Genomic DNA, 26033 nt, shown 5'->3' with positions numbered 1-26033 from the left:
CTGAAAGATCTGTGATCTCCTTAGCTTATCTGAGTCTTACTGTCGGTGCCTCGGTGTTTAGTAAAGGCTGCGATCGGAGGTCAGGACCCAAGCAATGAATTCGTGGTTTACAGGAAAACTGTATGGCCGATGGGCAAATTATTACTCTTCTACGTATTTCTGATTTCTTTGGTGTGCTAGATCCGTGTATTATCGTCATTTCCCGACTCCGCGTCCTTCGTCATGATAGATACCTTCTAGCGTTTAGCACGGAGTAGAAGGCGGAGTCAATTCACTTTAGTCACTATTCATCTAGAACTTATTTAGACTTGAATACATATCCCTTTATCTCATACATCGCGTTGGTCATATAGATATTAAAAAGCGGCCCCGTGATTTCCCAGCTTTCTCAACCCGAGAGGGCTTTGTTGATCACGTCCACAACACCTTGAGTCGCGGTGAAGTTGGGACAATGGCCTGTCGCCAATTCGAAAGTCTGCACTTTATTCCCTGATTTCTCGATTGTGTCAACAAAAGTCTTCTGGTAGTCGAAGGGTACGGTCATGTCGGCAGTAGTGTAAATATAAGTTACGGGGATGTCGCGCCAAGCACAATGCTCGAGCGGTTGGTACATGCATTTTCCGTTCCAGCGATGAAGCGTCTTGAGATAGGCTTCAGTTTCAGCCTCATCGCGGCCAGGACCCACGACCAGAGTCTTAGGATCGCGGGAGACAACAGTGTCATCCTCAGCAAAATCAAAGGCTATTGGTACTAGGTCCATATTGCCGAACTCTTTAACCTTATCCATCATACTAGTGCCTTCAGTGCCAGCATATGCGGTCATGTAGATGAGACGGGAAACCCCTCCCTTGAGGCCTTTAGAGGATCGTGCTTCGAGGCCTAGACCATATAGAGCGTTGGTACCAACTTGTCCGCCATACGAGTGCGTAAGTGCCACAACAGTACGTCCGGCCCGCACAAGGCTCTCAACGTAGCTGCGAATGAGTGCTGTATCGTCTGAGAGGTCGGCGTTAGGTGGGCGGACCTGGTTGATTGACGGGAGGCGCGGGACGTGAACCTCGTAGCCCGCTAACTCAAGAGCGGTTATAAGATCCTCGTAGCTTTCGGGGACATGCCAACCGCCATGGATAATAATGATTGTCGGCTTGGTAGTGGTCGCCATAGTTGCTAAGTATAGGCTAGTTTGAGATTTGACTCTGAATTCTTAAACGTGTATGTGATGAAGGTAAGGTACGCGAGGTCTCAAGTATTATGGCGAAGCGTGGGATTTATCACAACTTTGACAAGTTTGAGAGATCTATTCAAGGCCTGGGTAGGTAGAGAGAAGAAAGTCCGTCAAGACAGACATGATGAGGAAAGGGGGAGGATAACTACCTACCTACCTAGGTACCTAGTAATATGGACAAGGCTGCCGGCGTTACATGGCCACAGTGCCATTCATGTACACTGCATGCATACCTACCTACCTACCATTTCTCCGGTGTTGCTTTTATTCTTGGCAATGTTGGTTACACGACAGGTTTGTGAGATGTGATGTTACAAGCTCGTAGGTACATTATATGATATTTTCGTAAATTTCTCAACTCAACAAGATAATATATTAATATTTATATAAGATACACTTTTTTCATTCAATCTTAGTTAGATATGCGATAGTATAGGTAATCCCCCTTTTCCCCAACAATATGGCTACACAATCATCCCCCACTACCACTTCTCGCCTACACCCAGACAGAATCAGCAGTGGCTATCTCACCTACTGCATCGTTTCTGGAATATTCATGCTAATAGCAGCAATTTGTGTCGTCTTCCGATTTATTCAACGTTATAAAATCCGAGACTTTAGAGGAGATGACTGGACAATCTTGGGGTCGTTTGTGTTCGGCATGGGCGTTTTTATCACCAATATTCTAATATCATTGCCTTCTCTGGGTGCTGCTGGCTACCATATTAATGAGTATTCACTTTCTCAACTTCACGTATGGGCAAAGGTAGGTGGCTCTATCATTTATACTTTCTTAGCAGAATTAATTGAGACGCTACAGTTAGGGTTAGCTGCCGAGACTTTATACAACCCAAGCATCGCTCTTTCTAAAATCTCAGCTTTACTTTTTTATCGTCGGATTTTCTCCGCCGATGGACAATTCCTAATCTTTATGAGGATCATGATATTCCTTATTGTAGCACAGTTTTTATCTTCCGTTATTGGCCTAATATTTTCATACAACCCTATAGAGGCACAATGGATTGTTGAAATGCCCCATACGACAATTAACACGAAGGCTTTTTACATTACCACTGCCGTCATTAACATCCTCTTGGACATAGCAATTCTTGGAATCGCTCAAGTTAAAGTGTGGCAACTACATTTAGATACAAAACGAAAAGTTCTACTTTCCCTTGTGTTTCTGCTTGGGGCATTGTAAGTTCTAACCGAACTCCTTGTGAATGGCATATGATACTAATTTATTCCTTAATACAGAACCGTTATCGCAAGCATATTACGCATCGTCTATTTAGAAACGGTGGACTCTGCAGATTCTACTTGTAAGTTACTGTTGTTATTTATTTTAATTATATTTAGTTTATTTAATAGCATTTACAGAGAGTCTAATGAAAGATGTAGATACTTTAACAACAGCCGGAATTTGGACCAACGTTGAAATGTTTTTATTAATCATTTGTTCATGCCTTCCTATCCTATATAGCCTTCTACGGCTGCAATTCAATAGAGGGCACCAGGCAAACCCAAATATAAATGCCAGAAAAACCAAGAAGAATGGTGGTAGCTTGTTAACATTTGGAAGCGCCCCGGCGAGGCCTAAAAAGAGTATGCTCAGCAATGATATTGAGTTGTCTGGTAGTACAGCTGGATACCATGTTATTTGTGAGACCGGATGCCATGGAGAAATGGATGGTATGGCATATGGAGGCCCAGTTCAAGTGCAGGCAGAATATTCGGTTTACAGATCGGCATGAAGGGATTTACGTATTTAGTGACATCGAACTCCAACTTATCATCTAGGCACCCTTGAGGGATATCATTAACAGTACCGATCTACCTAAAAGTAGCTTTCCTGAAACTTACGTACCTAAGCAGGCATGCAACTGCATATAAATAGATACATACGACTGTATAAGTAATGACTTTTCCATAATTACCTTTTTTTTCTTTTTCTTTTTTGCATGGATATATGAAGAAGTAAAAATTCACAACTTCAACAAGAGAGTCTTCTAACCATTGTTATCAAGATATTAAGTCCAGCATAAATCCATATTTCCCCTATCAAGCGGAGAACATGTCTCCAAATGAAGATTCAGCCCAAGTAAAGGCAAGGCATAATGTCCTTTGCTTACATGGAATCGGGACTAATGCTGATGTATGTGTAAACACCTTACCGAAAATGCTACCTTCCTATCTGCTATTCCCAGCCGTTTTCCTTAGCTGATAAGCATGTCTTAGATATTTGAGGCTCAAACCGGTCAGTTACTTCATACCTATGGAGGCCAACCGGTAATCGGCGACGTAATGGGACCCCAACTAACATATTTTTCACAAGCCACCCTCCGCCACCAACTAAATTCAGTAGCATCCTACGAATACGATTTTGTTGACGGCAATCACCCATGGCCCCCTCATCCGACGGTCACCAACATCTTTGGGATGCAACAGGAGTATCTTTCGTATTTTGACGGATCGGCGGCGAGTGCTCTCACCGCCATTGATAATCTCGCCACTCATATACTAGAGAATGGTCCCTATGATGCTATCATGGGCTTCTCCATGGGTGGCGCAATGGCAGCAACGCTATTGCTCCAACCTCAAAATCCTGAAGCTGATAACCCAAGTTGGCTTGCTGCCCGCAAATTGATACGGGGTGCGGTATTTATCTGCAGCACACTTCCTGTAGACACCATGGAGCTGCGGCACGGTAGAATGGGCTGGGTCAAGGCGGAGGATGTAGGGCCAGCCGGAAAGCTTCATCCAATTGGTGTCCCTACTGTACACGCCTGGAGCCCTAGAGACTTATGTAATTGTGCCGAAAGCAGGTTATTGGTCTCTATGTGTATCGAGACACAACGTACTGAGGTCCTGCATGATGCCGGCCATGGGATCCCTTCCGGTATAAGTGAGGTTACTTCGATGTCTGATGTGATCCAAGGGATGATGAATAAAATTGAACAGTAACTGCATGTATTCTTACACTTTTGTTGCCTGTTCTACGCTAGGTACACAAGATACTTGGTAGCGTACCCAATACAAGAGAGCCCTTTATGACATGTATCCATAAGTGTCTTGCATGCACATAACATGTGACAATTTACATTTAAAAATATAATATCATTCTGTGAGCTTCTAACTCAGAGTGATACAACTTCTAGTTTAGTACCTATGTCTATTAAATAGCGCATGTTATGCAGTTTAATGAAAAGGCATATCTAAAATTAAATCGAACCTTAGGTAGGTTAGGAACTCTCAATTTTTGGCCGCCATAGGGATATTGATAAGAACGAAACGCTCGTCGAGAAGGTCTTTCTCTGTGACATCTAGTTCATCCGAATTGTTTCCCCCGCGCGAGTACCACATTAAATTTCATATTTTCTGGTGTTATTTTACCCATCGTTCAACATGACAACTGTGACACCCGAGCCTTTTGAAGATGACAAGCTAGTTCCTCTGGCTGTTGTCGGGATGGCTTTTGAGTTTCCCCAAGAGGCCACTTCGGTTGAAAGCTTTTGGGAAATTATCCGTGAAGGGAGGTCTACAAGTTCAGAGTTTCCTCCAGATCGTCTAAATATAGATGCCTTCTACCACCCAGACGGAAACCGTCCAAGTACACTACCTCTCCGTGGTGGACATTTTGTCAAAGAAGGCCTTGGGACTTTTGATGCCCCTTTCTTTTCCATAACGCCAGGGGAAGCGGCATGTATGGATCCCCAACACCGGCGAATGCTTGAGATCGCATATCACGCTATAGAGGACGGTAAGTAAGATTAGATCCAGGCTATAGTATAAATCTGACACTTGATCAGCTGGTATCCCTATTGAAAGATGTACTGGTTCGGATACATCAGTATACACAGGTTGCTTTACGAACGACTATCTAAGTATCTTGCAACAGGATTATGACGCGGAACAGAGACACGCCGCAATGGGCATCTCGCCCGCAATGTTGGCGAATCGTATAAGCTGGTTCTTCGATTTTAAAGGGACATCCATGAACTTGGACTCAGCCTGTTCTAGTAGTCTAATCGCTCTTCACCTTGCATGTCAAGAGTTGCGCCTTGGGAATTCGTCCATGGTAAGTCCTCGGCAAATTATATTTGGCTATCAAACCCACTGTTAATACCTCGCATAGGCCCTTGTCGGGGGAGCTAATCTAGTTTACCACCCCAACTTTATGAAGATCATGTCGGATTTCAATTTTCTGTCCAGTGATAGCCGCTGCTGGAGCTTTGATGAGCGCGCCAATGGCTACGCACGTGGCGAAGGCATTGCTATGGTTGTGGTAAAAAGACTAGATGATGCTTTGAGAGATGGAAATACCATTCGCGCCGTGATTCGTAACACTGGATCCAACCAGGACGGCAAGACTCCGAGCATCACCCAACCAAGCCAGGTTGCGCAAATCAATCTTATCACGAGGACCTACCAACAAGCCTGCATTGACATGGAACCCACCCGATTCTTTGAAGCACATGCTACAGGTACCGCAGTTGGCGACCCTATTGAAGGAAATGCTATTGGAGAAGCGTTTAGGGAATATAGGAACTCACATGATCCGTTATATATTGGCGCTGTCAAGGCAAATATTGGTCATCTTGAGGGCTGCAGTGGCTTGGCTGGTATCATTAAGACGATACTGGTACTAGAATATGGAGTGATACCCCCAATCGCAGGGTTTAAAACTCTTAATAAGCGGATAGACTCAAAGCGCCTACATCTAGCAGTAAGTTAGCAGATACTGGGGATCAGTCAGAAGAGCTAAAATTTGTAGTTTCCAACAGTTCCCACTGCTTGGCCATTGGTCGACATCCGTCGGGCTTGCGTAAGTCATTATTATGTTTAATTGATATTATTACTGAGTCTTCTTCTACGGCAGGTAAATTCGTTCGGCTTCGGTGGAACTAATGCGGTTGCTATCCTCGACGATGCTTATAACTATCTGAGGCTTAGGGGTCTTCGAGGAGATCATCGAACTCATTATAGGCAACTTACTACTAAGCAAGCATCAAACCGTGTTATGTTGAACGGTCGAATACTAGCAAATGAATTACCTCAACATCTCAGTAAGCTACCATACAATGGGGAGGACATTACGAATAATGCTCGTGGTGTGGCTTCTGATATGTCAGGCTTTATCTTCAATGATGTTGAGGCAAATGGCTACGATAGAGAAAGGGAGGAAATCTCGGCAAAGCTAGAGCCTTCTACTCTGGGAAGAGACACACTTAGAAACGGCGACATACTGGATAGCCTTGGAATAATAATCCCTAAACTTCTGGTTTGGTCCGCTCCTGACCGCCAAGGGTTAGAAAGGCTATCTAGAGCCTATCATGAGTATCTAGACAAGGATACAGTTGAGTTGGATAATGTGGCTTATAACTTAGTTGTCAGAAGAAGTCACTTTACTTGGAGAAGCTTTGCGGTTATCGACCCGGAAAAGTTTATCTCGTCTAAAGAAATCGAATCGCCCGAGCCGATAAAGGGTTCAACAAATAACCCCCAAGTTATCTTCGTCTTCACGGGACAAGGGTCTCAGTACCTGGGTATGGGCCGCCAACTTCTTGCCTATCCGGTTTACCGAGGTAGTCTTGAGAACTGCGAAGAGTATTTGAAACAGCTAGGCTGCCAATGGTCCCTCCTTGATATAGTCAATTGCAGGCAGGATGGCATACCAATCGACTCTCCAGAGTACAGCCAACCTCTAATCACATGCCTACAGATTGCTCTCGTGGATCTGTTGCAAAGCTTAGGCGTTATTCCCAAACTCGTTATAGGCCATTCCTCGGGGGAAATTGCCGCTGCATATTCATCGGGTGCTTTATCAAAATCATCTGCTGTAAGAGTAGCTTACTACAGGGGTCAGCTATCGTCTCACCTGGTCGCCAGAGTACAAGGCCTCGGTATGATGGCAGTGGGCATGGCGAAACATGATGTGCAACAATATATTGACCGCTTGAATAGCCTTGATGGAAGGTTGGATGTTGAGATTGGCTGTATGAACAGCCCTAAAAACGTTACATTGACCGGAAACGCTCAACAGCTCGCTGTCCTCAAAGAATGGCTTAAAGACGATGGTTTCTTTGCGCGAACTCTACCAATCCCAATGGCATATCACTCCCACTTCATGAACGGAGTCAAGAATGAATATACTCATGTTATTAAGGATCTTGATGCTGGCCGGAGCTCTGGGTTTGTTCCTATGATTTCTTCAGTATCAGGAGATCTAGCGACGGCGACAGAACTCATCTCGGCTGAGTATTGGGTTCGTAATTTGACATCGCCTGTTGATTTTGAGGCCGCATTTTCCAAGCTTCTTACTATGATTAATCGAAAACCGCGCAAGCGGCTAGGAGAACGGATAGCCTTGGATTATACGGACGTGACACATGTTCTCGAAATTGGACCACATCACGCTCTCCGCAGTTCTATACGCGAGAACATACAGGCTTTTATCGGTGTAAGGAAACCAACGTATATATCCTCACTTATTCGTGGCGAGGATGCCGTTATTTCTCTACTAAAGATGGCAGGCGGTATGTACTGCGCTGGATATCCCGTGGATTTACTAAGCGTAAACGGGCTTGAGGAATGCCCTAGGCCCCTAACCCCTGGTTTGCCTCGATATACGTTCAACCATTCCCTGATTTACTGGCGGGAAAGTTCTCTAAGTCGAAACTTTCGATTTAGAGGAGCTCCCCGGCATGAACTACTCGGATCTCGCAGCTTAGACTGGAATCCTGATATGGCCCAGTGGCGTAACATTATCAGGCTGGACGAGCTTCCTTGGCTTGAAGACCATAAAATTGGAGGCATGATAGTATTTCCCGCAGCCGGCATGATAGCCATGGCAGTCGAAGGCCTCCGACAACTCATTGATGGCCCACTCCACGGAATCTATGTAAAAAAGGTTAATTTTTTACACGCCATTAGCCTGCCTCAAGAGGTAGCCAGTATTGAAACTCAATTAACAATATCACGGCCGCTCCAAGGCAGTTCCACAATATGGTCTGTATTTCGACTTTTCGTCCAAGAAAATGGCAGTTACATAGAATGCTGCAACGGAAAAATTCGAGCCGTTCTTGACGCAGAAGACCGAAGTCGAGTCATCTCCTCCGGACCATGGAAACGCAATGGCATGCCGAGTGACTGGGTCAGGAATATTAAAATGGCCTGTGGAGGAGCCGAAGTAGACCCTTACGAAATGCCCGCCGGTATTGAAGTCCAATATGGGCCGACGTTCCAAAATCTTCGTCGTTTGAGGCTAGGCATCGGAGGTGAAGTTACGGCTGAAGTCGACACTGAGTCATGGAAGTCGAAGAATATAAGCAAGACTACCCCATCTTTTGCTGTTCATCCTACAACTCTAGATGCCCTCGCACAACCTTTGCTACTAGCCCTCCTAGCACAACGGCGGGGGGACTTACCTACGATGGTGCCGGTCTACGTTTCTACAATATGGATCGATTGTTGTACCGAAGATCTACACCAAGGGAATATTGCAGTTGCCGCCAGGTGTAAGTTTTTTGGCTATCGTGGTGGCTACGCCGATGTGCTTGCATCTGCCATGAATGAGAGCAATCCACTTATCTATATGGAAGGATTGGAAACATCTTTCATCAGCGTAGGATCATCTAGTCAAAGCCAAGCTATGCAGCCGCGTAGGCTGTGTGCAAGGTTGATCTGGAAACCAGATCACGATATGATGACTCGCGAGCAAATTCTAGCATATTGTACCCGAGATAGACCTAAGCAAGAAGATGATGCGGTGAAGTCATATCGCTCACTGATACTCGCCATATTGTGTTTCATAGAGCAGACGCTTGCAAAAGTCAGCCAGGATAAAAATATGGTGTTGGAGCGACATCTGGACTCATACGTCGACTGGATGCGGTACCAACAACGTCGGCTTCATACGGGCAAGTCGTTAGTAACATACGAATCGGTTTTGCAACTTCTGAATGACCGCGAAGCCCAAGATCAACTCAACCAGCAAATAGAAAATTCGGGGATAGATGGCTTCTTTTTTATTCAGATCGGCCGACAAGTCATTCAGATGCTCTATGGCAAGGTTGACCCTCTTGACTTTATGTTTCGAGAAGGACTAGCCAACAAATACTACGAAAAAATGTTATCCAACCACCATCATGCCTATCCTGCCTCCCAGTACGTCGACCTCTTATGTTTCAAGAACGCGAGGATGAATATTCTGGAGGTTGGTGCGGGGACGGGAGGTCAAACGATGTGCCTACTAGAATCAATGAGCAGCAACGGCGTGAACAAATGGGCAAAGTATGACTATACAGATATTTCGCCAGGGTTTTTCAATCAAGCCAGGGAAAAGTTCCACTACCCAAACATGAATTTTCGGATCTGCGATATCTCGAAGGATCCAATTTCGCAAAATTATGAGCCTGGTAGCTACGATTTAGTGATTGCTTCACACGTACTCCACGCAACGAACAAACTTGCTGAATCGATTCAAAACATTCGAAAACTCCTCAAAACTGGCGGCAAGCTGCTTCTCTTTGAGACGACACGTCCAGATGCGATCCCTGTCGGCTTTGCATTTGGCCTCTTGAAGGGTTGGTGGGACCCGCTTGACTACGAGCCTCGGTCACCATACAGCCCATGCTTGACAGTTGAGCAGTGGGACATGCTCTTGAAGCAAGGAGGATTTTCCGGTGTAGATTTGGACATCCCAGGACAGGAAGAACCATACAGTCGAGATAGCAGTATTATCATCTCGACTGCTGAGAGCCAGAACGACGAAATAAAGCAGCCTCTGTGTGAGGTGAATCTTGTTGTGAACAACCATGTAGAGGCTCAATCCCTGATGGCAAGGACCCTCGAGAATGGGCTATCTAGAAGTGAACGTCTCTTATGGAAACGATACTCTCTGGCGCAACTTGCTGAAGCGAAAATTCCCGAGTCCGCTTTGACAATATTCCTTGAAGAAATAGACGCGACCTTCCTTGAGGGGATCTCGGAAATAGATTATGCTAGCTTTCAAACCATTTTGGTACGGTCCAAAACAGTCCTATGGGTCGCCAAAGCACTGCCACCTGGAGGAATTGAACCCAGACATCACCTTGCCCATGGGCTGGGTCGCACCCTAATGTCTGAAGATTCAGACTATAAATTTGTTACACTATGTTTCGAAGATTTCGAGTTTGATGTTACCCAGGCGACTGAAACAATCTACAAGATCGTGGGATACCTTCGTAGCTTGCCAGTGGAGAAGGTCGAAACTAATTACGTTGCTACTCATAATACTCTCCAGATATGCCGCATTTCAGAAAATGTCGAGATGGATACTATTGTTCAACAGGCAAACCTACCATGGCAAGTGCAAGAGTGCCAACTGACTGTTAAAAAAATGTTCAACTTTGCAAAGGTGAGCTTGGCCGTCTGGATTCGATCCAGTGGCTTGAAAGCGAAGAACAGGAAGCCTCAGGTAAACAGCCTTTAGATGATGACGAGGTTATGGTGCAAGTACGGGCCATAGGGTTAACATTCAGAGACTATCTAATAGTCAATGGCCAGCTTAACGAAGCTGAAATAGGCACTGAGTGTGCTGGATTGGTTATGGAGGCTGGAAGTAAATCCGGATTTCAGACCGGCGACCGGGTCTGCCTCATTTCGACGGCTTCAGCACGGTCTATCATCAGAGGCAAAGCAGGCGCTATTGTCGCTATTCCGTCACATATGAGTTTCGCCGAGGCAGCATCATTGCCTACTGCACTGTGGGTATCTTACCAAGCCATTGTCAACCTAGCAAATTTACAGAGTGGTCAGACTGTGCTCATTCATCAAGGGGCGAGTTGTGTGGGACAGATGATGATTCAGACGGCAAAAAAACTAGGCGCACGTGTGCTTGCCACTACCAGCTCCATGTTTGGGAGGAAGTTCATCTACGACGAATTTCAAATTCCGGAAGCGGATATTTTCTGTGCTAGCGACGCTACAATTGTACTTGAGATAAACCGGTGTACTCAAGGACAGGGAGTCGACGCTATTGTTGGGGCGCTCTCGGCAAACGGCGCAGGCGAGACTGTGGATTTAGTACCATGTCTGTCACCTTCCGGTCGACTTGTTGATACCAGTTCATTGAACGGATCCTCCGGTATTGTTATGCCCTTGAATACGTCAAGGTCATCAGTCAATATGATTAGCCTACTGCAGGAGAGGCCGACCCTAGCTCACGATATCTTTCAACGGGCAATGAAAAAAGCGTTTGATGAACGACTTCGACCACCACAGCCAATTCGAAGTTTCTCAGCAGCCGACGCCGGAAAAGCCTTCCGTCAGTTCCAAGTCTCAGATGCGCTGGGTAAAAATATTATCGAGCTTAATTCGGATACTATTGTTATGGTAAGTTGAGAGATGCTGCTCGAGTAAATAATTAGCATTAATCTTTTGTTCTTAGGCCAATGTCAAGACAATTCCCCGGTGCAAGCTCTATCCCGATGCCACTTACGTTATTAGTGGAGGGTTGGGTGGACTTGGGAGGAGTATTGCACGGTGGATGGTTGACCGCGGAGCACGAAATCTCATTCTCCTCTCACGATCCGGCGTAAAATCGCAGGCAGCCAAAGATCTTATCAGATACCTTGAGGGGAGGCACATATGTGTCGTGACGCCCGCCGTCGATATCAGCGACCTGGTTACACTTAGGCATGTCCTTAAGACTTTGGAAAAGACCATGCCTCCAATCCGGGGCTGCATTCAAGCTACGGTAGCTCTCAGGGTGTGTATTCCTCGCTCAAAATTTATTGTTAGGGTACCTACTAAAAAAACAATTCCATTCTAGGATAACCTTTTCCCTAACATGACGTATCATGATTGGATCGTTGGCACAAATTCTAAAGCGAAGGGTTCCTGGAATCTGCATTCTGTACTCCCTTCTGGCCTCGACTTCTTCGTACTCCTTGCTTCCTTGAATGGTATTTTGGGAGGACGTGCACAAGCCAATTATGCGGCCGGCAACACATTCAAAGACGCGCTCGCTCACTACCGCATTTCTCTCGGCGAGAAAGCAATATCCATCGACTTAGGGCTAATGGCCACCGAAGGCATTGTCGCAGAAAATGCTGACCTACTTGCTAGTATGCGTCGCATCGGACATCTTATGGATATTAACCAGGGAGAACTGGTTGCCCTGTTAGACTATTACTGCGACTCCGCGCTGCCGATATTATCACATGATAAAGCACAAATTCTGGTCGGGCTTGAGACACCTAGCGCAGTACGTGCAAAGGGCATAGATATTCATCATGCCATTCACAGGCCATTATTCCAGCAGCTGTTCAGCCTAGATTCGGGCAGTTTGCAATCATCGGGCCAGCAAGCAACCATCAGCTATGCTGCGGTCCTGAAAGAGGCCACGTCGAGAGAGGAGGCCTCAGTAATGGTGACGGGGTGGTTACAGGCCAAGATCGCGCATACTCTGGGCCTGCAAGAGGAAGACGTTGATCCAACAAAACCAATCCATACATATGGTATCGACTCGTTGGTGGCGATTGACTTGAAAAACTGGTTTTCAAAGGAGATAGGAGCGGATATACAGGTATTCCTTATGCTAGGAAACCAAACCTTGGAAGCAGTAGCAAGAGAAGCGGTAAAAGGAAGTAAGTTTATGGTACGGTTTGACACAAAATAACTTTCTGTCAGATTAGTCAGCACTGTCAGGTGACCTGAAATCTCTGATTCCCCTGTAATTACTCGCGTTCCACGCGTCCTCACGATCTCACACACTGACAACAACATACAATAAGATCATCAGTAATTACATCAATATTGCCTTGAATCATCACCTAATCGTGCGTACCGATTGTTTGACACTTTCTTAATGAATGAAGCACGGGACACGGTTATCTATCAGATAGGTACCGCGGGACATAGAAAGTACAACCGGAGTTTAGCCTATGTACATGTTGGTGTAGTGTAGGTACTTATCTTAGAACTTCGCTCAGTTAATACACTAACTAAACATTAAGGTCTGTAATTCATCAACTTCTTATTTGGTCTGAGGATTGCCAGTTATAAATGGTGGGAGCTTTTTGTTTCGGTTTCATCGCGGGGTGCCATAATTTGATTGAGAGTGACAAAAAGAAACGGCTTTCCTACCCAAGTAGGTGGGAAAAACAGACTGATAATAGTACCTACCTACCTACAGGTAGGTACGTAAGCCACTAAAAGGTTGACCGTACAGGCCAAGGAACCTTATACCTTAGGTACCTAACTAAGGTAAGATCACATCGTTTACAAGATTGACGACAGCCTCAAACGCGGGAATTTGTAGCTGCATACCTAGGTCACATAAGAGGTCCTTTCAATTGTCTTTGTTATTTTTTGAAGCTGCATAGATTTAGGTTAGGCCTTAGTACGCTGGTACTTAATGGCAATATTTCCACTTTAATTACTTCCTCGTCTTCATCAAAACTACTTGGTGTCTGGGTCAGTATGGATCCCCTCGCGTCGATCAACCCATATGTATCACTCAAAGAAGGGCCACAGTTGGGCCAAGTCTATCAAAATCTACCTGCTAAGAGTGCCCGTTTCCTACGGTATAGGGGAACAGAGAAATCAGCGGAGACTCCTGAACAGCTCCTTGTATTCGATTTTGAGGTTCATCAGGTTCAAGATGCTAAGTCTCAATACTCAGCCTTATCTTACACATGGGGTCATCCGATACTCGATAACTTCAAAGATGACTATTCGCACGCGATAGTTTGCAGCGGCCGACGTATGCCGATTGGTATAAACTTGAACGACGCCCTTCGGCATGTTTACTTGGAGTCGGATATTGCCCCGCCACTCTTCTGGGTAGACGCTGTCTGTATTAACCAAAGCGACCTCGTGGAACGAGCTGAGCAGGTTACCCTCATGACTAGTATCTACTTCAACGCCGCTAATGTTGTTGTGTGGCTGGGGAAGGACGATGGGGACGCGCACGAAGCCTATTCACTCTTGTCTGAGTACACGCCTGCCCTTAGAAATATTGCATCGGACTTGATCTCGGCGAATCCTGATCGCGGGATAGGAGCGGGAGTAGTCAACTTGTACGACGACGAGAAGCTACATGAAAAATATCATCTCACGCCAAGAAGCATGGATTCATGGACCACGCTCGTGAGATTTCTGTCTCGAAGGTGGTTTGGCCGCATTTGGATCGTGCAAGAGATGGTATTCAACCAGTCGCATTTGATCTGCTGTGGTCCCCTACGCTTCAACTGGAAGGAATTGGATAGTTTCGTCGGCTTCGTCTTCGGCGCACAGTGGCATGGGATGAACTTTCATGGGCTTGAACGAGATACGGCGAGGATTGCACGTACTTTCACATTCCATCGTGAGATTCGCTTATCGGGAAGCGAGTACTTGAACGACGACCCAAAGTTCAGTCTCCTAAGCCCTGAAGGAAAGCTGTATGATTTTGCACAGAGCTACCTCCTTTCATCCGCTTTCTTGGAAGCAACAGATCCCCGTGACAGGGTATTTGCGTTATCCGCATTTGTTAATTCATATGCGGCTAAGGTAAACGTCAAGCCTATATGGCTTAAGGCGGACTACTCTCTTCAGACAGCGGAAGTTATGCTACGTACTGCACAGCTATTACTGTGGAAGACACGATCCCTGGACATGCTTTCATATGTTTCTGATCTCAGCTGTCGGGTACAGTCCGACTTACCATCTTGGATGCCACACTTTCACGTCCCCGGAGCTGTTGCATCCGTAGAGTCTTTGCTTGATATGCACCAGGGTAGGAAGTTCCACGCTGGTAACTTGTCGTCGACAGTGCCCACATTCTCTGACATCTACCTACACATGGATTCGGCAGGCCATGAGTTAGAGACCCAGGGGTACCTCCTAGATACCGTGGAAGAGATTATCCTCTTCGAGTCGGGTCTCCTCTCCCTCTTAGAAGTTTGTCTTAACTTACCGCATACATACGCAAATGGACAGTCGCCGGTTGAGGTACTCTGGCGGACTCTCATTGCTGGAAGAACAGACACGGCGTTTCCTGCACCAGAAGAAACAGCAAGAGACTTCGCCCAATTCGTCAAAGCTGGTCTCATAGGAATCGCTCTAGATGCACTTGGGACCGGAAATAAAGAGTTACTAACAAGGCTTATCGTGGTTTTGGGGGGAATAGAATCAAGATGCCCGCACCCCTCAGTCCCGACCGTCGGAGAGTTTAATGACATATTGAGTAATGTTTTAGGAGATCTCGATGGTTGTATCAAAATGCTGACGGATCTACGCTCTAATTGCACATATCGGACTATGATCTCCCCTACACATTGGGGCCAAAAAGGCAAAGCCTTGTTTCGTAGTCGCAAGGGCTTTCTAGGATTGTCGCCACATTCGACTCGAACAGGGGATGAGGTGTGGCTATTAAAGGGGGCGAGCTTGTTCCACATGTTGAGGGGTGATGATGGCACATCGGCAGGGAAGATATTGTTAGGAGAGGGATATGTTCACGGTTTTATGGAAGGAGAAGCTTTGAGGCTAGATGGAATTAATTATCGTTCCGTAATTATAAAGTGAGTTACGCCTATATAGTTGGTAGATCACTTAGTTATAGCGTGGTAAGCAGTGGTTTAAGGAAGATAACCTATTTGTCAATCGTATCATTAACATACCCCTTACTTTTTATGATATCCGCAGTGGCCAATATCTGACTATGATACGACAGCAAAAAACGTTACATGTGAATTATGATTGGATTATTCGACTATACTAAACAGCTACATCGAAAAAGCGAAGTAGATACGAAGTACCCTATAACTCGTCTATAACTCGTGGTTGATAGATTCTACGATCTTAGAACGATAGTTCGTGGATACGTGAGACATCTGTGTGTTACCCTCTAATAACTAATAATTTTGCTCATATTCTATAAATTCCCTTGTGATAACTCCCTAGTAGTCATCCTGTGTGCATGTTTCAATGCTAACATAGTTAGAAACAGGAGTAATCTTTGGTTTATGTATCCCATCAGCTATTACGTGTCTAGCACTGCTTACCAGGTCTATGACATGTCACTCGTAACTTTGAGGCTGATCTGAATTTGTCATTAAATAAAAAGCAATATCTGCTTGCCTGCTTGTAGCCTACCTAGGTAAGCGATCAACGGGTGGAAAATAAGAGAGAGTACAGAAGAGGACAGTAGGACAACAAAGATTTCTCTCTAGCCTTGTGACTGTACTCTACGATCACGATTTGGAAGGATCATGACCCTGTAGCGCTAATAAATAGGTAGGTATTCTTAGGTGTAGCTGGTAGATCATACACATCCAAATAGCGGCTATGAGTAACACAGCCGCCGAGAGCTAAAACACGTAAGCTTTATTATCTCTTAAAGATCACCATATCGCCGTCTTCACCGATCGAATATCTTCTTCCAAACCCCCGAGCGTCTCGGATCTATGTCCAAGGTTGAATGCGTATGGTGCAACGAGGCGCGTTACACGACAGATGAATTTCTAAAGTCGATATAAAGACGAAAGTGGATGTACGGTTAAGATGGAGAAGGGAATCGACAGAAATTCTCAAATAACCACACCTTGAGCTTTTAATGGCAAATTAGATCTTCAAACTTCGCAATGCCTATTGACCGATCCGGGCAAGGCGGCAGAGGGTATGGCCGGTCAAGTCCAACAACTTGCGGCACACGCTCTAGGTGAGAACACCGCAATCGTTGCCACACAAGTAGCGGCTGCAGATGCCACTGCCTACCACGCGGGCATGATTGAGGCGAAAATAATAGAAGAACACTTAAGAAACGAGGCGACAGAAGCTGCGTTAGTAGCTCTTACGAATCCACCCCAAGAACCGAAGTCTGGATGCTCGCGTACAAAAGTTGTTGGACAACTGGGCTGTGACAGATGCAGAAAATCCATCGGAGCAGGGAATTGTTACTGGCGTAAGTTTTTTTCATATGAAAGTACTGAACGTGTCTTGACTAATTCGTATGACACTTAGACTGTTGCGACTGCGACTACGACAATTATGATATCTGCCTCAAGTGCAAAATAAAAGATATCGGCTGCAAGAGTCGAAGTCACACTTTGAGGAAGCTCTAGGTCCCAACTTAATCGAAATAGGAGCGTGCGTCGTCTCAATTGATGTGGTCTGACATTATCATGTCTATTCATTAGTTGTCTTGGGATTATACGCAGTATATCCTGAAATGTTTCTTGGATAATGATTGTATGAGTTCGGTATAACTTTTGCATGATGAGGATATACGTATAAACATATATAGGTTTCTGTGGGAGGAATACCATTTTAGGATGCTCATAATGGGTGGCTCCTTGATAGGGGACGGGAGTATAGACCAGTACAAATTGTAGACAGCATCGGATTCCATGAGGTTCAGTCTCTGACAATTTAGCAGATCCATATTCTCGAGGGCTTATGTATTAGAAGGCATTCCGCTAATCTATCCCGAATAAAAAGGGTTATCTACTACGCCATATCTACCATGACCTTGATAACCAAATCCCCCTTTTCGTCTTTTACTTTAGCGGCCGTGTCAAAAGCGCCAGGCATATCGCTAAGGCCTCGAAATCGGTGAGTAACGAGTTTCAGAACGTCAGGCAACACTTTGTTCCCGCTTGCAAGTAGCTCGATGGCTTCGCGATATGCGTTGGCGTATCGGAACACTCCGACTAAGTCAACTTCCTTGAGAGACGCAGCCATTATGGGTAGCGTTTGAACCGGCATACCCATACCAATAATCATCACCTTGCCCCCGGGTTTCGTTGCCTTCAATCCTCATTAGCTGTGCTATAGAAGAGATCGTACAGAAAAGGAGAAATCTTACATATATAGCCGCCTGCATGCACGACTCAACACCTGTGCACTCGAAGGTTACATTTACGTCACCAACGACATCAACTCCCCCTTTGACCTTCAGTGACTTCAGCTTCTCAGCTAGATCTTGTGCATATGCCAATTTATCTTCGATAGTTTCGGGTCTCTGAGTTGAGATCGGTACCGTGAATGCGGCGTCGGCGAATCCGTTGTCGACAGCGAACTTGACGCGGTCCTCGAGTATATCCGCTATCACAACGGTCTTGGCTCCGGCTACTTTGCTAACGGCCGCGCAAAGCAGACCTACGGTACCAGCACCCAAGATCAGAACGGTTGATCCAGATTTTAGTCCGGCACGATTCCGGGCATGTATCGCAACAGACAGGGGTTCTACGAGAGCCCCATGCTCTAAGGATAAAGTATCTGGTAGTCTAAAAGGAATAGAATATTAGAAATTTAGATAAGAGTCGATGTTATAAGAGTGTAGTTATCACGGTAATTAGGTATCTTATAGTATTTTTAACATACTTATGGCACCATCTTGCCGGGTGGTTAATCCTATCCTGGAGCGTCCCTTGCGCGTGCGGGAAAGCCTTGGCGGAGCTGCGGAAGCTCATGCCGCGGCAGATGTTGTAACGGCCTCCGCGACATAGATCGCAGACCTCACAGGGCAGACCGACTTCGAGGGCGACGCGGTCGCCGACCTTTATGGATTGTGCAGAGGAATAGCCCTCGCCTACCGCAACAACGGTACCAGCTGACTCGTGGCCTAAAGTTATCGGCTCACGCACCTCGATCGGTCCATTCCGAAAATGTCGGAAGTAGTGCAGGTCCGAGCCGCAAAGGCCGGTCATCTGCACGGCTACTTGGACTTCATCGGAGGCCGGTTTGGGTAGCTGTCGGGCTTCCTGTAATACGCGTTAATGGAGATTCTTTGAACCCGTGTTTTGCTTCGGGCCTATTCCGAAAATAAAGCTTACAACTCGGAGATCTCTCGCTCCATGGAGGACGGATGCTTTGATATCACTGGTCATTGTTCCTCTGTGTTGCGTTTTCGTTCAGTACATAAAAATTATCTTAGAAAATAAACTTAATAGGCTTTTAACGAATTGTTGTGGGATTCTAGCCAGTTAGAGATGGTTCAATCAAAGAAACACCATAGGAGAAGGCGAGGAATTGTGAAGCAATACATTAACTACGTATTCATCACCAGTATTGAAAATTGACATGCCCTAGGTACCTTAGGTAAATAATCATACACTTACAGTAGGTACTTACCCCGACCCTAGCCTACATGACTTCGGTGTGATCGTGGAAAGAACTATGGCTATACAGAATACCCCTTAGCGGCGGAAGAGACATGTACATAGGATATGCAGGTAGTGTGCCCCTGATCCATGTAATAGAGAGCATGCTGAGCGTGCATCGTCGGTCCACTGTGGGGAGAACCCGCAATAGTCGCCTTCGTTTTGTCCAAAGCCGGCGAAGTATACCCGGTTCGGAGGAAATAGTCGTTTCTGGCCAAACGGTGTTCGTGGGAAATATTTCTTACCCCAATCTTCATCTCCATTTACCCCGCCTAGACATTCTCAAGTGAAAGATGAGGGGGAATTATAAGGGGCCGAGTTATCACCGACTAACATCATGAGACCGGAGAAAATATGTCAAGGCAATTCATGAATGCTATATTCGTCTACTTGGTTTTCACAGTTGCTCTTCGCTGAGTTTAACCAAATTGGCTATCTAGCTAGAATGAGGTAGGAATATGTAGAGCAGTAGTGTCATTAAGGGATCGCCCTAACGTATAAACTGTAGATGTTCTCTTCGATGATCTATTATAGCTCCGAATACGGAAAGGCGATAAAGTCTCTATGCTCGTATTGGAGGGGCAATCTCTTCATCTGATATCCAACCTCGAACTTACCAAGAGGATGGGATAGCACTAGTAGCATACGGGATAGTATAATTATTTTTGGTTTAGGTTTACTGTGACATGATCTTTTAAACTCCTCTGTACAATCGATAGCACAACCGAGCATCCCCCAACATGACAGACGCATTATTCTCGCTCAAGGGCGAGACAGCTCTTATCACTGGCGGCACAAGGGGCATTGGACAGGCCGTAGCCGTTGGGCTTGCTGAGGCGGGCGCTGATATAATCTTAGTCCAAGTATGTAATTGTTAGAGAGGTAACTATCATCTCGATCAAAGCTAATCTCAACAAAGCGGTCTACTGCGTCGACCGAGACCAAGGATGCCGTCGAAGCCGTCGGTCGTAAAGCCCATATCTACACAGCGGATCTCGCGAACGCAGAAGACGTAGCAGGTTTGGTCCCGCGAATCCTAGCAGATGGGCATACGATACGGATCTTGGTAAACTGCGCGGGCATTCAGATTCGCCATGCACCCGAAGCCTTCCCCGACGCCGACTATCGCGCAGTAATGGGCGTAAACGCGGACACCGTATTCACATTAACTCGTGACGCGGGCGCACATATGCTAGGCCTCGAACCCTCCCCAGTTACGGGCCGTCGCGGTAGTATAATTAACTTCGCGAGCCTGCTCTCGTTCCAAGGCGGGCTAAATGTACCCGCGTACGCAGCAAGCAAGGGCGCCGTAATACAGATGACTAAAGCCTTTGCGAACTCGTGGACGGAGAAGGGTATTAATGTTAACGCTGTGGCGCCTGGGTATATCGCGACGGATATGAATACGGCGCTGATCAATGACCAAGAGAGAGCGGCGAGCATTAGCGCAAGGATTCCGGCTGGGCGTTGGGGAGATCCGGATGATTTCAAGGGAAGCGCTGTGTTTCTAGCTGGCAAGGCGAGCGCGTATGTGAGTGGACATACACTGGTTGTTGATGGCGGATGGATGGGTCGGTAGAGAACGGAGTGACGAATAGTAAGAGAATGCTTAATGGATTGCCTTAATATATTTTATTCTTACAATAGTCATACTATCATAGCAGTCATAAACATTGAAAAACCCTAGAACGCCCGAATACAAATCGAAGCACCTAACGACGCACAATACAAATAATATAACATCACTTCATCACTTCGCAGAAGCCATCACTTGTTCCATCCAGGGATATACTGATGCATTCGCCATGGGATATCCCATATGTAACGCACCGGTGAAGAAACGCGCCTCCTTAGGCGACCCATACTCGAACAACAGCATAGAATCCTCAATCGGCATAAGCCCGTCGTGCGTTCCCTATTACTACTGTTAGCACACATTCATATTCAACATTTGAAATCAAAGGTGTAAGCAAAAGAAGAAGAAGACAAGCGTACGTTAACAAGAAGTAACCTCGTACTCGGCATCCCCAGGATCCCCGTCTCTAATAGCGAAAACCTCCCCTGCGAGCCCTCAAGATATGCCTCGACATCGTCGCCGTATCCGTACTTCATGGCCAGTGCTGGAATAAGCTTAAACGGGTACTCGTGACCATCAGCCTTGGCAAGCCATTCGCGAGCGAAGAAATGGTGCGTGCCGGCACCGTGCGCGACGACTCCTAGTAGTTTGTCGCGGTGCGTATGTGCCGCCCGCACTGCGTAGTATCCTCCGCTGCTTAGTCCCCAGCACAACACGCGCCCTAAGTCGAACCGCCCGTCAGAGGCTAACCACGCGAACAGGCTATCAAGTAGCCGGTCCGGCGAGTTCGGGTCCGCAGGATCTGCCGGGCAATCGGCCGTGCCTGGAATCTCGAGCACGACAGCGGCCCACCCGCGCGAGAGGAACTCGTCGCATCGCGCTGTGTTGTCAGGGCGGTAGCCATCGAGACCCGTGAAGAGGATGACTGCGGGGTGCTTCGAGTTGCCGTTGGATAGAGAGGGCGGTACTCGGACATATGCTGGGATGGTGTTACGGTCGCGTCCCTTAGCGAACGTATGTGGGATCGAGACCTCGGATAGAGGGGATGGTGACCACAAGGATCCAGCTTTACGGTATATCGCTTTCTGTAGCTCCCAGGCCTCCCACTTGACGGGATCGTTAGCGTGCGGGAAGCCTGTGATATACGGAAATCGAGCGATACGTAGGATACACGCGGCGCGCAGGTACAACCGCGACGCCTCTTTCTTACCCTCCTCGCTTCCTTGAGCAGCGTTCTCATCGCCGCGTTGCTCAAGAGCCTGTGCCGTAGGAATAAATGCTTGCGTGTACTCGGTCGAAGTCCCATCGTTAACGTCCCGAGCAATCAGATCTAGAAATACAGGCTCGAAATCCTCGAAGGCGCCGTCGTGAAAAGGGTACACCGACCGCCGGCAGGGCTCGCGCCACTTAGTCTCCCACAGCGCACGGATTCCATCATGATGCGGCATGTGACGCTCGAAAGCCTCCGCACCCATGAGCCATTGTTGCGGCGCGGGTCGGGACTTGGCGATAGCATCTGGCGCCATTGCGCAGGGGAGGGGCGCGGAAGGAGTTAGTAGTTGGAGCTGAAGCTCGCTGACCGCGAGGACAACGTCTCGTCGATGAGCGTGAAGCTGCTATCTTGGGGATCCTCCTCGAATTCTACCGGAGTGTACTCGGTCTGTTTCCGCGAGCCAAGCCGTGAAAGGTGGATGCGGCCGTTGCGCTTCCGGACTACGACACGACGACTAGTATACCAGTCCTTTTTCTCGCGGACCCTGTGTTTGCATGTTAATTGGTTATGTTTCTCGAGGGTATCTTAATGTAAGTATGCGGCACATGGAGCTTGAAGGATGCTGAAACATTCCATAGGAGTTCTCGTCTTGGAATGTCTTGAGTTTCTATAATTGGGGTTTAGAGTCACTTGACACCAAATAGCTACGCCTTCTCGAGTAGAACCGCTAGGGATTAGAGGAAGACTTGGCTAGAACTTACTCTCGTTGAAGCAGGGCTATATTGGCTCTGATTAGGGCGTTGCGAAGGTCATGATCAACAATCATGTTCGCGTTACTCGGGTAAGACATTGCTTATTTAACAAGATGGAAGATGGAAGATGGAGAGGGGCCGATGGGGATATCCGAGTGAGTCCGGTCTTGTGCAGGACCAGGTAGACAGGTTAGCGAAAGCGAGAATTCCAATACTAAAATATACAGCGGATATAAAGAGGAAATGAGTAAAAAAACAATTCAAAGGAGATCGAATCGAAATATATGCCGTCAGCGTTTATTGAAGTTCAGTCTTTCTAGGAGGGCGAGCGAGGTGAGACGGCATAGCTTTATAGCCATCAGTCTTACAAGCTGGAACGAATCTGGTAGTTGGATATAATATTCTATGTGGAGTAAGAGGAATATACCCGTGTATGTATTTGGTCGTTCCTACGCCGCTCTGTTGTATCTGAGTAAGCCCCGGTCAACTCGTATGAGCGCATTGCAGTAAGATGCCAAGGACGGTTTGGATTGGACGGGAAGCTAATTCGAGTCTCGGCGATACTCAGCAAGTGGATGTCATAACGTCCGACCAGCTCGTTACCGGACCACCCACCAACCCGAATGAGAAGGCCATATTGAGGGCTTAGTGCAGGAGTAGGATTGTCAAGCTTCGTCGACTAAGCTTCGTCACTCCATGACGAAATCGAAGTCTCCTGTTGGCTGCTTTCTCTCTCATATATTTTGTTTCACTTGTCTTTAAATTTAGACTCTATACTCTATCCAGCAAACAACCTTCCCGGAAGGCAGAACGTTGTTTGTCTGTTAGCATCCGAACTCTATAACCTTGCTCTAGTATATTATATCCTATCCCTTTTGTGATTCGTGGCTTCTTCCGAGAGGACCATCTTATTAACCTAAATCTTCGGCTCTACCAAACGTCTCGGAGTCAGCCGAGGTACCAAGAGCAAGAGCAAGAGCAAGAGCAAGAGAAAGAACAAGCGCGAGTGCATATATTATGCTCACTGTTGCTTGTCCTCTTCTCACTGGGCCTTACTCTTATCGCTGTTATAGTAATGGGCCATTTCCAAACCGGCCCTTCGGAATCCACATTTTACGTAGAACCCTTCGTTTGCTTCGCTGCAATCGAGGATAGTCTTATAGCAGCCGACCTTCTCCGCGATGAAGTCGAGCGCTTGGATTAGACGAAGGCCGAGCTTCTTGCCTTGTTGATCCTTTGCGACGGCGATATCTTCGATGTGGCCGACTAGGCCAAGGCTATGGATGCTATTGAAGGGGGAATTCATCGTATCAGCAGTTACTCTTCATTACCTAAGGGAAACTAGCTAGCCCTTGACTATCCGCCGACCAAATTGTGCATTTCCAATTGGCGGCGGGGTAGGGAACTTCTTACAATTTCCTTTCTACAAGTAGAGCTCCAGTCCCTACAATCTTCCCCCTCGATGTGTCCTCGATGACAAGGACATAGTACGTGTCTTGCGATGACATCCACTGGTATCTTTCGGCAAACTGCTCTTTGCTAATCTCGCCTACGGTCGTCAGAACACGTAGACAGTCGAGGAAACCCGCATCGTAATCGGACAATCGCAGGGAGCGGGCCGTGTAGCCTTCTGGGAGAGCAGCAGAAACGCTAGGAGAGATGAGGTCGGACGAGAAAAGGCCTTGTTCAGCCATTGCGAATTGTGAATTGCGAATTGTGAATTGTGAACAGCGGGTCTGTATTCCGTGTGTCGTCTCGAGTTGGTAGAAAACGAATGTATAAACAACGAGCGAAGTCGAAACGAATAGGTGCGATTCTAGAGTAGAAACGATTGATAATAAATACCTACGTAGGTAGGTAAAGAAGGGAGGTTGGAGATAACTTCTCTCTTCTTACTTGGCGTTAGGTTGGTAGTAAAATAACAAGGCCGTCGACGATGAAGAATACGAAGAAATCGGAATCTGGGATGAGCCTGGAAATTCCCTCTAAGACCCCTGATTAGATACTTGATTAGGTACATGCTCTAAGCTAGGGGACTTTTCAGGGTGCTTAGCCTCAATTGATTGGTCCTAAGCCCCTAGCAATACCCCTAATGATAGCCGGCTGGGACTGCTGCATAGCCTACATGGGAGCTGAACAGCTGGTAACTCACGAAAAGCTTGAGAGCACTAATAATAGAAGCCTCGGGTGCTAGCCTCAAATCAGGTACGGGAATGAGATACAGGTACATACCTTATGTACCTACAGATGGCCTGCAGCAACATATGCACATTAGGTACCCTCTGGATCATGACTGCTGACATCATTCCATTCATTTGAGTTCAAGGCTTGCAAACTTTAGGTACCTAGGTAGGTAGGTCAATAATCTAGCACTGAAGCTGGGAATGAACCGACTGATTTCAATAGAATGCACAAAACGTTGGGTGTCCGTATTTGTGTAACTTAAATTCTCTCTTTTCCAAAGTTCGAGCAAAGATTTCCCCTTTTCACATTCCTCGGCCATACATACATACCCTGCCCTTCATCTTTCATTTGGTCTGTCCATATTTACCCAATCAACCTGCTAGGTCTAATCCGTGAGATATGCACCATAACGAGGTGCTGCCACGTTTGAGGATGAAATCGCGATTTCGTACCTGTATTCAACTTGTTCTAGACTATTTTCACTTTATTCAAGGGCAGATGACTCAACATGACTCGATTGACGCGACCTTTGAGATGACGTGGACAAGCCTCGGTCCCCTGGTTCCTGCATCTTCTCTACTACATATATCGCTTCGCTTCCTAGGTATAATGGAAGATATCGGAAACCGACCGGGTTGACGGGGGGGAAAGGGACGAAGGCGTCTAGGGTGCAAACACGTTTCCATCTGTTCGGCGTCGAGCGTGCCTAGGTAAGTATAGTACACAAACAACTATAAAAATATGAAACTTCTTAACTACCATAGCGGCAAAGGGTGGTTTTGAGAAACGGTTATTAGACATAAAAATTATTTTATACCTAAAAATCATTTTTTAATAAATAATTATTATTAGCTAAAAAGTATTTACTTATTTAATTTATATAAAAAAATATAAATATTAAATATAATATTTATATTAATAATTGTTTATATTTAAGTAATATATTTTAAAATTT

The 26033-nt window shown here is 46.3% G+C and overlaps 10 protein-coding genes across 10 annotated transcripts; 5 read left to right on the top strand and 5 right to left on the bottom strand.

Annotated features, from left to right (window-relative positions):
* Nucleotides 1-160: 160 nt before the first annotated feature.
* On the bottom strand, nt 161-1409 carry F4817DRAFT_29231 (alpha/beta-hydrolase). The gene has a single exon (XM_049299694.1). The coding sequence runs from the start codon at nt 1160-1162 to the stop codon at nt 389-391; it is 774 nt and encodes a 257-aa protein (XP_049153590.1). The 5' UTR covers nt 1163-1409; the 3' UTR covers nt 161-388.
* Nucleotides 1410-1593: 184 nt separating this feature from the next.
* On the top strand, nt 1594-3137 carry F4817DRAFT_354567 (uncharacterized protein). The gene is made up of 4 exons (XM_049305541.1): nt 1594-1991; nt 2046-2422; nt 2483-2547; nt 2627-3137. The coding sequence occupies exons 1-4, from the start codon at nt 1686-1688 to the stop codon at nt 2977-2979; spliced, it is 1101 nt and encodes a 366-aa protein (XP_049153589.1). The 5' UTR covers nt 1594-1685; the 3' UTR covers nt 2980-3137.
* A 64-nt stretch (nt 3138-3201) lies between these two features.
* F4817DRAFT_354564 (serine hydrolase FSH) lies at nt 3202-4272 on the top strand. Its single transcript, XM_049305540.1, has 3 exons — nt 3202-3380; nt 3464-3482; nt 3561-4272. The coding sequence occupies exons 1-3, from the start codon at nt 3300-3302 to the stop codon at nt 4187-4189; spliced, it is 729 nt and encodes a 242-aa protein (XP_049153588.1). The 5' UTR covers nt 3202-3299; the 3' UTR covers nt 4190-4272.
* Nucleotides 4273-4521: 249 nt separating this feature from the next.
* F4817DRAFT_363534 (lovastatin nonaketide synthase) lies at nt 4522-12887 on the top strand (the record flags this gene model as incomplete). Its single annotated transcript, XM_049306654.1, has 8 exons — nt 4522-4985; nt 5035-5303; nt 5361-5951; nt 6000-6050; nt 6105-10682; nt 10772-11599; nt 11655-11975; nt 12039-12887. Exons 1-8 carry the CDS (start codon nt 4631-4633, stop codon nt 12885-12887), a joined length of 7842 nt encoding a protein of 2613 aa, XP_049153587.1. The 5' UTR covers nt 4522-4630.
* Nucleotides 12888-13288: 401 nt separating this feature from the next.
* F4817DRAFT_29175 (HET-domain-containing protein) lies at nt 13289-15873 on the top strand. Its single transcript, XM_049299686.1, has one exon. It carries the CDS (start codon nt 13691-13693, stop codon nt 15773-15775), a length of 2085 nt encoding a protein of 694 aa, XP_049153586.1. The 5' UTR covers nt 13289-13690; the 3' UTR covers nt 15776-15873.
* A 1629-nt stretch (nt 15874-17502) lies between these two features.
* F4817DRAFT_354552 (sorbitol dehydrogenase) lies at nt 17503-19615 on the bottom strand. Its single transcript, XM_049305539.1, has 5 exons — nt 19312-19615; nt 19027-19087; nt 18575-18954; nt 18057-18477; nt 17503-17998 (listed from the first exon to the last, which is right to left on the bottom strand). The coding sequence occupies exons 2-5, from the start codon at nt 19078-19080 to the stop codon at nt 17699-17701; spliced, it is 1155 nt and encodes a 384-aa protein (XP_049153585.1). The 5' UTR covers nt 19081-19087; nt 19312-19615; the 3' UTR covers nt 17503-17698.
* Nucleotides 19616-19619: 4 nt separating this feature from the next.
* On the top strand, nt 19620-20971 carry F4817DRAFT_354549 (NAD(P)-binding protein). Its single transcript, XM_049305538.1, has 3 exons — nt 19620-19803; nt 19862-20216; nt 20273-20971. Exons 2-3 carry the CDS (start codon nt 20094-20096, stop codon nt 20930-20932), a joined length of 783 nt encoding a protein of 260 aa, XP_049153584.1. The 5' UTR covers nt 19620-19803; nt 19862-20093; the 3' UTR covers nt 20933-20971.
* A 46-nt stretch (nt 20972-21017) lies between these two features.
* Nucleotides 21018-22904, bottom strand: F4817DRAFT_29124 (alpha/beta-hydrolase). The gene is made up of 3 exons (XM_049299675.1): nt 22904; nt 21349-22686; nt 21018-21268 (listed from the first exon to the last, which is right to left on the bottom strand). Exons 2-3 carry the CDS (start codon nt 22453-22455, stop codon nt 21104-21106), a joined length of 1272 nt encoding a protein of 423 aa, XP_049153583.1. The 5' UTR covers nt 22456-22686; nt 22904; the 3' UTR covers nt 21018-21103.
* F4817DRAFT_29090 (uncharacterized protein) lies at nt 22359-23464 on the bottom strand. Its single transcript, XM_049299672.1, has 2 exons — nt 22904-23464; nt 22359-22686 (listed from the first exon to the last, which is right to left on the bottom strand). Exons 1-2 carry the CDS (start codon nt 22990-22992, stop codon nt 22482-22484), a joined length of 294 nt encoding a protein of 97 aa, XP_049153582.1. The 5' UTR covers nt 22993-23464; the 3' UTR covers nt 22359-22481.
* Nucleotides 23465-23732: 268 nt separating this feature from the next.
* On the bottom strand, nt 23733-24588 carry F4817DRAFT_362718 (acetyltransferase; the record flags this gene model as incomplete). Its single annotated transcript, XM_049306561.1, has 3 exons — nt 23733-23745; nt 23941-24180; nt 24308-24588. 3 exons carry the CDS (start codon nt 24586-24588, stop codon nt 23733-23735), a joined length of 534 nt encoding a protein of 177 aa, XP_049153581.1.
* Between the last annotated feature and the right edge of the window lie 1445 nt (nt 24589-26033).

The sequence above is a fragment of the Daldinia loculata genome, assembly GCF_022478755.1.
Source record: "Daldinia loculata strain CBS 113971 unplaced genomic scaffold F4817scaffold_113, whole genome shotgun sequence".
In the NCBI taxonomy this organism is placed as follows: Eukaryota; Fungi; Ascomycota; class Sordariomycetes; order Xylariales; family Hypoxylaceae; genus Daldinia; species Daldinia loculata.
This window is presented reverse-complemented; position numbering and strand designations above follow the sequence as displayed.

Coding starts and splice junctions, on each gene's coding strand:
- F4817DRAFT_29231 (XM_049299694.1), bottom strand. CDS start 1,162: ATGGCGACCACTACCAAGCCGACAATCATTATTATCCATGGCGGTTGG.
- F4817DRAFT_29175 (XM_049299686.1), top strand. CDS start 13,691: ATGGATCCCCTCGCGTCGATCAACCCATATGTATCACTCAAAGAAGGG.
- F4817DRAFT_29090 (XM_049299672.1), bottom strand. CDS start 22,992: ATGTCTTACCCGAGTAACGCGAACATGATTGTTGATCATGACCTTCGC. Junction 22,687..22,903: donor ATAGCCCTGCTTCAACGAGA/GTAAGTTCTAGC, acceptor ATGCAAACACAG/GGTCCGCGAGAAAAAGGACT.
- F4817DRAFT_354567 (XM_049305541.1), top strand. CDS start 1,686: ATGGCTACACAATCATCCCCCACTACCACTTCTCGCCTACACCCAGAC. Junction 1,992..2,045: donor AACTTCACGTATGGGCAAAG/GTAGGTGGCTCT, acceptor GAGACGCTACAG/TTAGGGTTAGCTGCCGAGAC. Junction 2,548..2,626: donor GGACTCTGCAGATTCTACTT/GTAAGTTACTGT, acceptor TGAAAGATGTAG/ATACTTTAACAACAGCCGGA.
- F4817DRAFT_354552 (XM_049305539.1), bottom strand. CDS start 19,080: ATGACCAGTGATATCAAAGCATCCGTCCTCCATGGAGCGAGAGATCTC. Junction 18,955..19,026: donor GAGCGAGAGATCTCCGAGTT/GTAAGCTTTATT, acceptor CGCGTATTACAG/GAAGCCCGACAGCTACCCAA. Junction 17,999..18,056: donor GCATGCAGGCGGCTATATAT/GTAAGATTTCTC, acceptor TGAGGATTGAAG/GCAACGAAACCCGGGGGCAA.
- F4817DRAFT_354549 (XM_049305538.1), top strand. CDS start 20,094: ATGACAGACGCATTATTCTCGCTCAAGGGCGAGACAGCTCTTATCACT. Junction 20,217..20,272: donor CTGATATAATCTTAGTCCAA/GTATGTAATTGT, acceptor ATCTCAACAAAG/CGGTCTACTGCGTCGACCGA.
- F4817DRAFT_29124 (XM_049299675.1), bottom strand. CDS start 22,455: ATGGCGCCAGATGCTATCGCCAAGTCCCGACCCGCGCCGCAACAATGG. Junction 21,269..21,348: donor CGAGGTTACTTCTTGTTAAC/GTACGCTTGTCT, acceptor CAGTAGTAATAG/GGAACGCACGACGGGCTTAT.
- F4817DRAFT_354564 (XM_049305540.1), top strand. CDS start 3,300: ATGTCTCCAAATGAAGATTCAGCCCAAGTAAAGGCAAGGCATAATGTC.